The sequence below is a fragment of the Lethenteron reissneri genome, unplaced genomic scaffold (genome assembly GCF_015708825.2).
Source record: "Lethenteron reissneri isolate LAM-NWPU_2019-01 unplaced genomic scaffold, ASM1570882v1 scaffold_1640, whole genome shotgun sequence".
NCBI classification, from domain to species: domain Eukaryota; kingdom Metazoa; phylum Chordata; class Hyperoartia; order Petromyzontiformes; family Petromyzontidae; genus Lethenteron; species Lethenteron reissneri.
This window is the reverse complement of record NW_026891378.1, coordinates 3,106,906-3,120,235: the sequence shown is the minus strand read 5'-3', so window position 1 is coordinate 3,120,235 and position 13,330 is coordinate 3,106,906. Positions and strand designations below refer to the sequence as shown.

Below are 13,330 nucleotides of genomic sequence, written 5' to 3'. Positions count from 1 at the left end.
TTGGTCACATTGATGGGGTAGAGGTGCGGATTTTAATTGACACAGGGGCATCGGCGACCATTATATCTGATTTGATTTATAACATCCTTCCCGTTCAAAGTCGTCCCTTGCTCCCTGTTGACGTGCCATGCTATGCTGCTAACGGGGGCTCGCTGGGCATTATTGGGCAAATCCGCGCCACTATTTGCATTGGAGACATTAAATTATCCGGGCCTGTTTTGGTTTCCTCCTCACTCGCGGTTCCGTGCCTGTTGGGGACGGATTTCTTGGCCAAAATGCCCATCCGTATCCTGATTGACCAGGGGTGCATCGAGCTCCCATCGGGCCGATGTGTTACATTTTTGTCTTCCCCCACCACGGAGCGTCGGGCGTTTGCCACCGTGCAGGCGCTCGTGACAAAAACTGTGCGCGTACCTCCGGGGGCTCAGATGCTCGTCCCTCTTAGGTTGCGTCGGCCGTTTAATGAAGGGGTTGCGGATCGGGGGGTCTTGTTGGGACCATCTCGAGCCGGGGTCAATGGACCCGATTTGCTAGCGGCTCAGACCATGGTGAGAGGGGATGGGGACCCCTTCATTGCAGTCCTTAATGTAGGATCGCGAACGGCCGTGGTTCCTCAAGGGACCGTGCTTGCACACGCAACGCCGGTACCCTATGAGGAACCACTCGTGGGTCAGGTAACCACCGATCCTTCGTCGCGACCGCATTCGGACTGTGATGACGGATGGCTGGATGCGCTTTGCGCGGGTTCAGTGGACCTGTCCGACTCGCAGCGCGCGCAGCTGCGAGTTCTCCTGAGCGAATTTGCTGACGTTTTTAGTCAACACAAATTTGATATTGGTTGTACTAAATTGCTGCGACACCATATTGACACGGGTGACAGCGCGCCAATCCGCCAAAATCCCTTTCGGTTGAGTCCCGCCAAAAAGGATCATGTCAAATCGGCTGTTGATGACATGCTAGCCGCCGATATCATTTCCCCTTCCAACAGCCCGTGGGGCGCGCCGATCGTTTTGGTGAAAAAAACACGACGGCTCACTGCGGTTTTGTGTCGACTTTCGGCGTTTGAACAAAATTTCTGTGGCAGATGCGTACCCGCTTCCTCGAATGGATGAGTCGCTCGATGCCTTGGCGGGGGCGCGATTCTTTTCCACTCTCGATTTGCTATCTGGATTCTGGCAGCTTCCTCTGGATGACGAATCAAAACCTAAGACTGCTTTTCGTACACCGCAAGGTCTCTTCCAATTTAACCGCTTGCCGATGGGTTTACATTCTGCGCCGGCAACTTTTCAGCGGTTAATGGAATTGGTCTTGGCAGGCTTGCAATGGGATTCGTGTTTAATTTACTTGGACGATGTCATCGTCTTTAGCAAATCCTTCGAGGAACACCTCCAGAGGTTGCGTGCTGTTTTTCTCAAAATGCGGGCTGCCAATTTAAAATTTAAACCGCAGAAGTGCCATTTACTCCGCGAATCGGTGCGGTATTTGGGTCACATTGTTGGGCGCTCGGGGATATCCACTGATCCCGCCAAAACGGAATGCGTCAGCTCCTGGCCGACTCCCACCTCGGTGGGAGAGGTCAGGAGTTTCATTGGGTTCGCGTCGTATTATCGACGGTTTGTGGCTGACTTCGCTACGATCGCGAAACCATTGCATGCCTTGACGTCCAAGGGAGTCAGGTTTCATTGGGGGCCGGAGGAGGAGGCTGCTTTTCGCGCCCTCCGGAATGCCCTGGTGGGGGCTCCGCCGTTGAATTACCCCGATTTTTCACAACCCTTCTTGCTCGATACAGATGCAAGTAACACGGGCATCGGGGGCGTGCTGTCCCAGCTCATTGGGGGCGTAGAGCATGTGGTGGCTTATGGTAGTCGGGTACTGTCTCCAGCCGAACAGCGGTACTGCGTTACCCGTCGGGAATTATTGGCAATTGTTTATTTCATTCAGCAGTACCGCCCGTATCTGTACGGTCGGCGGTTCACCGTCCGTACAGATCATGCGGCCCTACAGTACGCCCTGCGGGTTCAACAACCATCGGGCCAGTTGTCTCGATGGTTGGAGATTCTCCAAGACTATGACTTTGTCACCACATATCGTAAGGGCGTCCGCCACACGAACGCTGACGCCCTGTCGCGGTTGCCACCCACTTCGGAGTGCGCTTGCCTCTTGGGTTCGGGGCGTTGTAGGCCCCCGAACGTCACCACCGATTCGGTCCTCGTGGCCGCCGCCGATGCGCCTTCGGCTTCGGGTCCTATCGAGCAAGAAGGGAGGGATTCGTTGCTGGGGTTGTCGGTCGCGGAATGGGGACGCCTCCAAATGGAGGACACCTCCCTCCTCGCTCTGCGCCGTCGCGCCGGGGGGGTTGGTCAGGGGGTGGCGAACGTTGACTCGTGGGGGTTGTTCCAGGGTCTTTTAATGCACTGGGACGGAAAAACCCGCCGCCAGCGGCTCGTGGTGCCTGCAGCATTAAGGGGTAAGGTGGTATGGGCTGTTCATGAGCGGCTTCTGCACTTGGGGGTTCACAAGACCTTTGCCACGCTCCAGCTCGATTTCTTCTGGCCGGGCATGGCAAAGGACGTGGGGGATCTCCTGGGGTCGTGCACGCAATGCGCGCAGAGGAAGCCACCTGCTAGGGGGTCCAACCCTCCGCTGCAGTCCATAAAGGTTTCCCGGGTTAACGAGCTCGTTGCTCTAGACATACTCGGCCCATTTCCCGCTACACCCAGGGGAAATAGGTATTTATTAACGGGGGTCGAGTACTTCACGAGATGGCCTATGGCCTGGCCCCTGGCCAACCAGTCGGCAGCAGCCATCGCGGAGGCCTTTGTCCAGGGCTATGTCCTCGACAAGGGTGCTCCGGAACGGCTGCTTACTGACCAGGGTAGGAATTTTTCTGGTAAACTCCTCCGCGAGGTGTGCGACCTCTTGGGTACGGAGAAGGTTCGGACCTCTCCGTATCACCCACAAACTGACGGGATGGTGGAACGGCTGCATCGGACCATCACGTCTATGCTGTCCCAGCAGGTGTCAGTATCCCAGACAGATTGGGACCTTCGTATAGCCGGTGTGTTGCAGGCCTACAGAATGGCTCCCCATGCGGCCACCGGATTTTCCCCTTTCTTTTTAATGTATGGGCGCGAGGCTAACCCCCCTGTGACGACCCAGCTGAAGCTCTCGGCGCCCCAGGCGAAGTCTAACTTGTCCGAACACGTTAAATTTAACATCAGCAAATTGTCTGAGGCGCGGGAAGCGGCCGTGCAAAATTCTGAACTCCGCCAGAGGGCGAACGAGAGGCTTCGGTTGGGGCGGGTACATGTGGTCAAATGGAAACCAGGGGACAGGGCATGGTTGCACTGTCCCCAGGTGCCGCTGGCAACCTCGTCAAAGTTGGTACGGCCGTGGCGGGGGCCAGTGGAGGTCGTACAGGTCTTGCGGCCGCAATGTGTTCGCGTCAAATGGGGGAGGTGTCGGTGGTATGTGCACCCCTCAAGGTTGAAACCGTTCATCGCGCCGCCCCGTGGTTCACACACACACACGCATGGCCAAACGTGTGAGGGTTCCGCCGACTCCCCGACGTCGCTGCGCTCGCCTAACCTGACATCAACTGTTCCGTCCCCAGGTGCAACAGGAGTGACGGGTCCACACCCGCCAACCCCTCCCGGAGGGGTCGGGGGTCACTCGGCAGCGACGCCTGACTCTCTTGCACCCGGACCGTCAACAACCGCCACTGAGCGTGCCGGGACGGGCCCTTGTGACGGGCCCGCCGCGAGAACGCGCGCCAAAACGCGCAGACTATTGTGAGGTCGGCCGTTGGGGGGCCTTGCGGACAGTGTGAGGGGTGGCGTCCGGAGTGTGTGTATATATGTTGGTTTTGGGGTGTTTATTCGGGGGGGTGCGTCGGGTTATTTGTTTTCTCTCTCTCTCTCTCTCTTCCTGTTGTTGTTCTTGTTAAGGTTCTCTTTGTTCTTGTTAAAAATTACGCGAGGCACACACACACGGTTTTCGTGAGGGATGCACCTTTATTCTGATTTTTTTTTGCAGCCGGGGACGGCTGCGAGCTGTACAGGGGGGGGGTGATGTAGAGGTGTAATTGCGCATGGCTACGGATGTTGAGGTGTAATTATGCATGGCCACGGATGGCCAACAAACACAAGGGGCGGGGTTACGGCCGTACACAAGGGTGGCGCTCGCACCGACGTCCGCATGTGCATCCCCCACGGGCCCCCCCTCGGGGGCGAGTCCTATAAAAGGTGATGAGCTCGAGGGCTCGAGGTCGGGGCTCAGCTTTAACCAGAGAAGAAGGAAGACCTGCTAGAATAGGCCCCAGAGCTCCCCTGGCTCGCTGTCCTTATAAGGGCCGACCAGGGCAAGCCGGTGGCGTGGCCCCGAGAGCCCAGACTAAGCTGGTCTGGAGACTCAGGGAGCCGGGATCCCAGCTTAACCAGGCTGGGACAGATAACCTCCCCTAGCCCCGTAGTGGAGGGATTGGCATAGGTTAGCGGGGTTAGCTGTTGTGCATCCCTGTAGCCAAGTGACCCGTGATTACTGTGTTGGTGTAATAAACAAGTGTGCCTCCGATCCTGTCGTCAAGCCTCCTACATACTTACTACAGTAGTAATGATGGTAGTGATGGTGATAATGATGGTGGTGATCATGGTGGCGGTGGTGATAATGACAGTGGTGGTAGTAATGGTAGTGATGAGGGAGATGGTGGTAAGGGGCGATGACGAGGGTGATGGTGGGAATGATGGTGATAGTGGTTTTCAAGGTGAGGATGATAGTGGTGATGATGGTCGTGATGGTGGATGTGATAATGGTGATAATTATGGCAGTTTTTGTGGTATTGATGTTGATGATGGTAATGATTGTGATGATTGTGGTGGTAGTGGTGGTAAGAATGAGGCCACGTGGCCTCAACGTGCACATAGCCTGGCACAAGCGTCGTGGTGACGTCACCGCGACTTAGTGGCGAATGGCGGTTGTTGTTGTTGGTGGTAAGAATGGTGATGGTGATGTGGGTTCTGATAGTGATGATGACAATGATGATAGTGATGATAGTGGTAATGATAAGTAATGATTATGATGATGGACGTGATAATGGTGCTGATTATTGTGGTGATAATGATTATGATGATGGTGGTGGTTGTGGTAGTGGTGATGATGAAGATAATGATGTTGATGATGATGTTGCTGATGATAGTAATGATGGGGTGATGGTGATGATAGTAATGATGGTGGTGAACGTGGTATGATATTGACGATGTTGGTGATAGTGATTATGATAGTTTTGGTAGAGTTGATAGTAATGATGATAGTGATGGAGGTTTTTAATGATGTGGTGGTGGTGATCATGATGGTGATGATGATGATGATATTGGTAATGATGATGGCGATGATGGTGGTAGTGATGACTATGGTGATTATAATGGTGGTGGTGTTGATGGTGGTGATGGTCGTGATGATGACAGTCGTGATGATGGGGTGATAATGGTGGTGATGGTGGTGATGGTAGTGATAATGATGATGGTGGTGGTGTTGATGGTGGTGATGGTAGTGATGATGACAGTGATGATGGTGATGATGGTGAATCGCAGGCATGAGACGGTGTGGTGATGTGAGCACGCACTGCAGGTGAAGGAGCGGCCACACGAACCTGCGATTTGAACTGCACAGGTTCTTTCACACAAACTCAACCTCACCTCCCCCTCACCGTCTCTTTACACCCTCCTTCACATCCTCTCCTCACACTCTCCTCACCCTTCACCATCACCCTCCACGCTCACCCGTAACCTTCCTTTCATCCTTCCCCTCACCCTCACTTCCCCCTCTCCTCAACATCCACCCTCTCCTCTGTTTCTTGGGTTCTGTCTTGGTTTCTATCTCTCATCCTCAGGATGCACGACTCAGATCCACGATCTTCAATCGATCATTCAAACACCCCATCCACATCGCAGGGTAGAGAGGCTGCGAGAATCTCTGCCGAACCTCGTGGATCACCTCCATGGAGTCGGCGCGGTAAAATGCCAGGAGCCTCCCCTCCCAGTGCAGATGAAGCCCGATTCTGCGGGGGGAGGGGGCCCCCCTCACCGACAGTGCAGTCTTCACTCCACCATGAACCACTGAGAAGATGTTGTCACATTTCTCTAAACACCAGGACGCGTCGCTCCCTCCCAGCAGTCGTGCAGCACCACCCCCTTTCCTTGGGATCGTCCCGTATGCGACTCCAACCCGACACAGCCGTGTGTCCCCCACGTTCACCTCCCAGTAGTGGTGGCCAGATGAGAAGCTCTCACAGCACAGGGCTTGTGCACAGCCATCAAACCGATGTGGGTGATCGGGGCGACCCTGAGAGGCAGCTTTCAGCGTAATTGACCTGAGATCCGAGGAAATCTGGAGTTGGTTATGAGCTGAGTTTGTGTCCAGAGTCGGTGAGCATCCGTCTGTGACAACAGCGATGACAACATCACTACAGAACACTGTCATCACCATCATCCACCACCATCAATATTACCATCACCAACCATCCTCGCCATCAATATCATCGATGACAAAAACATATACATCACCATCAACACTATGAACATCAGCAACATCACTATCGCCATCAGCAACATCACAACCATCATCATCACCACTACTAGCACCATCAATACCAAAACCTCGACCATCACCACTATCCCCATCACCACCATCTCTAACATCTTTATCACCATCACCAACGCGAAAAGCATCATTATAACCATCATAACCACCATCAAAACCATCATCACGACTATCACTACCATTATGACCAAAACCAATATCATCACGACTACCATCAGCGACATCAGCAAAACCATCACCACCTATATTATCACCAATGTCACCATCATTACCATCACCAAGAACAACACCATCACTCACCAATGTCATCACCATTCCCATCATTCACTATCACTAACAGCAGAATTACCAAAAATAACCACCATTCACCACTTAGTAGCGGTGACGTCACCACGGTGCTTGTGCTAGGCTATGTGCACATTGAAGCCACTTGAAGTGTAGAACGCCCACTGGCAGGAGGTCATGGGGCAGACCCAGGTGCCATGGGTCGACTGAGATGACTGGCCGATGCACCACTATCATTACCATCATGCTCATCACGACCACTATCACCATCATTATGATCATTACCAGCATCAAGAACTCATTTGAGGTTGAAACTGCCGAGCAGAGACCCAGGACTGGATCAGATATCACCTGCCACTGATGTTAGCCTTGGCGGGTAATCAAACCCAGGTAACTGGGTTCGTAATGCAGTGTGCTACCGCTCCCCCCACGCATACACATTAACAGGCACACACTCCATCTCAACATAACAATTACCCCTGACTCATGCTGATTATTTACACAAGAACACCACACTGAGTCTCATGGTGTTGTTCAGTTGGGTCCTGGAATGGGATGTGAACAAAGACAGAGATCTCTTGTGTAGCCTTGCAGACTATTAGGACAAGTGCTGTCCGTGAGCATCTATGAAGGCTGGCACGACACACGAGGGGGTGGGTGGACAGCACCATGCCTGGCCCCCTTTGTCTCGTCTCCCTAGTGGTGATGTTTACACTACACCAGGTAATTATTTGAGGGTGAGTCGACCTCGTGCACACACGGGGTTCATCTGTTGTCAAGATGGCCCCATCAGCCATGATTCACACTGAATAACTCACACATGAACTTGACAGTAGTTGTCTCCAGGACTTTAAGTGAGGCAATGTCCTCTTGGCGGGGAGCTGAGGGTTGAGACGTTGTAACCCTCCCGGTCCTGTGAAAGCAGAGCAGACACGGCCACTTTCTCACAAAGATAATCATCACTCAGGATCATCACAGCTCCATCACATATAGACTCATCACACAAAACATCACCACTCACATTACAATCATTCACAGCATCACCACACAGCATCATCACTCGGAGCATCATCACAATCAGCACCACCACTCACAGCATCATCACACACACAGCATCCCCACACACAGCCAGTCTCTCACTGCCCGTGCCTCGCACTCAGTCCCATGTTGTCGTGTGTCGAGTCGTGAGTGATAGTCTTCTGTACCTGCGCGTCTCCTCCAGGTGCCCCTGTGGGAGAGAGAGAGAGAGGTTCATGACTTCATTCCCATGGGATGAGTGGATTTCCCACCGCAACACCGCGGGTGGAATATACACCACAAAGTCTTGGCTCATGACCTCATGAACACCAACAATGAGTTACAATGTAAGCAATGGGCAGAAGCTCAGGCTGTGCGTGAAAAAAGCGCAGTCGATGTGAAAACCTCATTCAGGAGCCTCAACTCTGCCACTGGCGAGGGCTCTGTACAAATAGCGACACCGGAGACTCATCGCTCACCTGCAGGAAGGCGAGCGAGTCCCTCTCCTGCGCTAGGACCTCCAGACGAGTGGCTGCTGCCTGGAGCTCGCCGATCTCGCGCTGGTAGTGAGCGATGTTCGTCTCGATCTGGGTCAGCAGCTCGCGCTCCTTCATGGCTGCACGAGCCAGAGCCGCCTTCTCGTCCTCGTCCAGAGCTGCTCTCATGCGGGCAAACTCGCCATTGATTCGCTCCCTCACCCTGGTCATCGATCCCTGCCAGGGCGTGTGGTTTGTTTTTATTAAACGGTTGATCTATGTTTTAGGGAGGTGGTGTTTACACCACTCTTTCCCGAATCATTAATGGAAAAGCGACTGTGGCCACACAACGCAAACTATGGGAAATAAAGTAAACCTATAGAGACCCATATATATACCTCGCGATCCATATAGATACATAGAGACTCAGATATAGAGACCCATAGAGAAACACAGAGACACGTGAAGACGAATAGAGATGCATATAGACCCATTTGAGTCAATATAGGGCAGTGTAACTGTGGTCATACAATCCAAACTATGGATTGTATACAAATCCCATTGCGACACTCCAAGATACATAGAGACCCATCGAGACCCATCGAGATGCATTAACGTCAATCCACAGTATTGCCACTGTGGCCATGCAACCCAAACTATGGGAGACGTTTTGACCTGTAACCCCGGTGACCTGATGGAGGATGAACCCCTCCTGTGAATCACGGCCTCGGTAGCCAATAAACAATTCAATTGTCACCGATCATATCCCTGAAAATTACACAGGACTCAATCGCAAAGATTACATCAGAAATATCAGAAAAATAAGGAATTTTAATTATAATTAAATATTATCATTATCTTTTCGTAGAGTTGTACAAGGTGTGTGTAATGCGAGCAGATTAAAATAGCAAAAGGTCATAATTGAAGCTGCCTGTTCAGCAACGCTTCCAAGCCGTATTCCTACCACGAAAAAAGCCCATTTGGGACTAGACACGAGATCTGGGTTTCGTGACTGAGCAGTGATAAGATCAGTGCACTGGTGAGAACTGGACATGCAACTTGGTGACCTTACCTCGAAGATTCTCTGTGCTTTGTCGGATACTCCTTTTAAATAAAAATGAACTTTACTGCTCACAAAGCACATTGCAATATACTGAATGGGAGTGTACTACGTGAATAGGTTACCTGAATATGCACATCGTATAAAGCACACTGCGTGCATTCAGTGTATTGCGTGGTTGTGGCTTTACAGATATTACTCATTACTGATGTTTGTTATCGCTGGGAGTTGATCTCAGGTGACTTGGGTTCATAGCACAATGCGATACACATTGTAAACATATATATAATGTGAACCCTGCCACCAATGTACTGGATAACAGGTATGTGCCACCTCATCTGGCCTGAATAGAAAGATATATAACAGAAGATGAAGTGGCAGTTCACATGGGGATATCGGTCCCCCATCCTAAGAATGTGGAATTTCCACCACTGATCTAGTTCCTTATTGGAGATGAGAACCACTTATTTGCTTGTCCTGGGTATTGAGGCGCATTGACCGTTGTGTATTTAGCCCCACGATGTGTTCAGAGCCAATGGAAGTCAACTTGAATTAATGGAGTTGTCCTCCATCACAAACCCTACTCAGAGTGGAGTCACCTGCACGTCCCTGCGAGCGGCCTCCATCCGCTTTATGGACTCCTCCGCTTCCCTAATCTTCTCCTCCACCCCCCGCGTCTCCTCTCCCACTTGTTTCTGTGAGAGACGTCACCAGGGGAGACTCCACTCATTCTCTGAGCTCCCTTTCTCAACCCCACTCCACACTGACCCCTCCACAGTGACGGTTCCATCTCCAGGCTGTAGCGACCCCTGTGCAGCGATGGAGGCTGGGGAGCAAGCGTGGCAGGGAACCGATTTCACGAGGAGCTCAAACGCCTCCTGCACCTCCGATGAGCACGATTAGCTACGTTTAGTGCGAATGAAGTTCAAAATAAAAATAGCTGGGCTCAGATAGCACGCGCAGGAGCCTAAGCCTGTGGACCCAATCACTCTCCACTGCTACCTGATTAATGGGCGGGGCTACCTGAGCAATGGGTGGGGCTCTGCGTCGTGGGTGGAAAAGGCGCCATGAGACGTTAATCTGCTTTGCCTGGTATACAAGAGGTCGTGGTTTCGATCCCGACCCTGACACCTGTATATTTGGAGTTTGTTCTTCCCATGGTCGCATGGATTTATGTCCAGGTCCTCCGGTTTTCTGTCTACATTTAGAAACATGAGTTTAGATTATTTGGCTGCTATGAATTTCGACGTCATAAGCCACTTCTTTGAGCTGTCATTTGTGGCCAGGTTTGCCTCTGAAAAAGAGCTACGTAGCTCTGTGAGCTTCACCTGGTAAAATAAAAAAGTTTTTGTTTAGTTTTACATGGTACAAGGAGGGACTGCCATGTCTCTGTTGAGTGTCGGAGAAATTCGGTGAAGAGAATCTTGATGAAAATATAAATACGGTCACGAAATAATTGGTTTGTCAATATCACACGAAATTTCTGGAAAACCAAGTCCAGTGACCCGGTAGCTGCTGTAGAGTGCGGCGCTAAACTGGGACAGACCGGCACGAGGCTTCCAAGCGGTGAAAACTGCGGCTCACGCAGTCCCAGTCGTTTTACATTTCGTTTACATTTTGGGGAATGCTCCTCTATTCCACAAACCACTTTTTTTGTATACAAACCACAGTCTATGCACTCACGTCATTTTGAGAAAATATTGTATGCATTAAAGTCCTTCAGTTTTATCAAATATACTAAGAGCACATTTATAAATTCGTCAGATAACAGGATTGATAATAACATGTTCTCGTATTATTTCTGCACTGACAACCTCAGCATACTTTATATTAAATCAAGGTTGTTAAAATTTGAAGAAACAATGGGAAGCTGAGAGAAGAATGATAAAATATTTAGTTGGATATTATTGTTCAGTTAGTACTTGAAAATAATGACTTCACACAGGAGGGGCTCCCACTCACACACACAGACCGTCTCACCTGCCGTGTCTTGTGCTCATCCTCCAGCGAAGCCACATCGTGACCCTTGTGGTCTCCTGCAATGATGCAGGTTGTGCAGACCAAGCTCTCGTCCTGTCGGCAGTAAAACTTGATCCTCTTTCTGTGTTTCTTGCATTTGCGTTCTTCAGGATTCGTACCTGGATCCACCAGAATGTGGCTACTTAACTTCAGGATCTCCTGATGAGGCTTTACATGAGTCGCACAGTAGGACATATCACACCTGAGGCAGGTCTTCAAGGCAGCGGTCGTGCCATCGTTGCAGAAGTCACATAAGACCACGGTGGGCAATTCATCTGCGGCACTACGCTGCTCCACCAGGTTGGCGAGCGTGAAGTTCTTGCTCAGTTTGGGCCTCCGAGGGAAGGTCACTCGGCACTGCGGGCAGGAAAAGGACTTAGTCACATCCCAGGTGCCCTTCACGCACTTGAGGCAGAACGAGTGGCCGCAGCTGAGCGTGCAGGGGCAGTGGAAGGCGTCCAGGCAGATGGGGCAGGTCAACTCCCCTGGGGCCTCGCTACCACTGGGAACCGCACTCGCCATCGCCCCGTGTCTCCACTCAGAGACGGGTGCTGGATGTATCTCAGACAGTCGCTGGCTGGAGCTCAGGTAGTCTCTGGCTATAGCTCAGGCAGTCGCTGGATGTAACTTCAGGCAGTATATGGCTGTAGCACAGACAGTCGCTGTCTGTTTATCTGGCAGTCGCTGGCTGCGTCTAAGACGCTAAACGAGGAACAAGCCACGTAACTAGGTGACAAGGAAGCAGGAAGTCTTTCAGTTTGATTTGCATATCACGTGACAAGCCCTGGAATGTGTTGACGCGTGAGAGAGTACAGACGTCTTAACTCCAGGGGTGGCTTAAAAAATAAGACTCGGATCACCTCGTCTCAAATACTTATCCTCACCTCAACTCATCACAACTCAACTCACCTCATCTCACCTTTACTAAACTCACCTCAACTCACCTCACCCCATCGTAACTCAACTCACCTCACCTCAACTAAACTCACCTCAACTCACCTCAACTCACTTCAACTCACCTAATTTCACCTCACCTCAACTCACCTCTCCTCATCGTAACTCAACTCACCTCACCTCACCTCAACTCACCTAAACTCACCTCAACTCACCTCATCTCAACTCACCTCGCCTCAACTCGTATCAGCTGAACTGGCAGGGGAACGCTGCTAATAAACTCGTTGCTCCCTGCCGCTCTACTCCACAACATTGTTGTTGTTATCTTCGTTTTTCAGCCTCATTTTTTTTAAGTTTAACACTTTAAACTACTTCATGAAAATAATTTGTTCCTGTCTCAAAGTCGCGTTCCAGTAGTCGAGCTGTGAGACACTGGTGGGAGTTGCCGTGTTTAACTCGGTCACTGGGCTGTGGCTCAGGGTCCAGTTTGTGGAGTCACAAACCACCGGGCGAGGCCTTTTGCTGAACCCGGCACCGTGACCCGCTCATGTGGGCAGGGGTCAGGCGTCCCAGGGGTAGTGCGGCCGTATCACGTCAACATCAGCGCGTAATTTTTCTTTTTTTACCTTTTTTGCAAAGTTTGAGAAAATAAGAATAGGTTTAACCCTTTATGGCAATAAAACAGGAGTTGTGTTCAGATGTTCAAACACCAATAGATACCTTTTGCAAGGAAACAATTGCTGCATTAACCACACACAGTACTTGTGTAGTAAGTTGCAGGAGGCTTGGACGACGTCGTTGGAGGCACACGTATTTATTAACACTAAAGTATTTACAGAGCCGGGGATACACAACACCCGTCTGACAGGGAGACCCAACGTCTACCCCGGCTAGCCTACTCCCAGGTCCTCCACTACAGAGCTAAGGGAGGCTATCTATCCCAGCCCTGGTCAAGCTGGGATTCCCGGCACCCTGAGTCTCC

At 51.3% G+C, this 13,330-nt stretch overlaps 1 protein-coding gene across 2 annotated transcripts; it reads right to left on the bottom strand.

Moving 5' to 3' along the window:
- Window positions 1-4,102: 4,102 nt before the first annotated feature.
- On the bottom strand, window positions 4,103-12,179 carry LOC133339117 (E3 ubiquitin/ISG15 ligase TRIM25-like). Of its 2 annotated transcripts, XM_061547243.1 has the most exons (6): window positions 11,416-12,179; window positions 10,035-10,130; window positions 8,379-8,612; window positions 8,088-8,110; window positions 7,701-7,795; window positions 4,103-6,434 (listed from the first exon to the last, which is right to left on the bottom strand). In XM_061547243.1, exons 1-6 carry the CDS (start codon window positions 11,974-11,976, stop codon window positions 5,884-5,886), a joined length of 1,560 nt encoding a protein of 519 aa, XP_061403227.1. In that variant the 5' UTR covers window positions 11,977-12,179; the 3' UTR covers window positions 4,103-5,883. The 2 variants fall into 2 exon arrangements, with proteins under 2 accessions (XP_061403227.1, XP_061403228.1); XM_061547244.1 differs by lacking the exon at window positions 10,035-10,130.
- Between the last annotated feature and the right edge of the window lie 1,151 nt (window positions 12,180-13,330).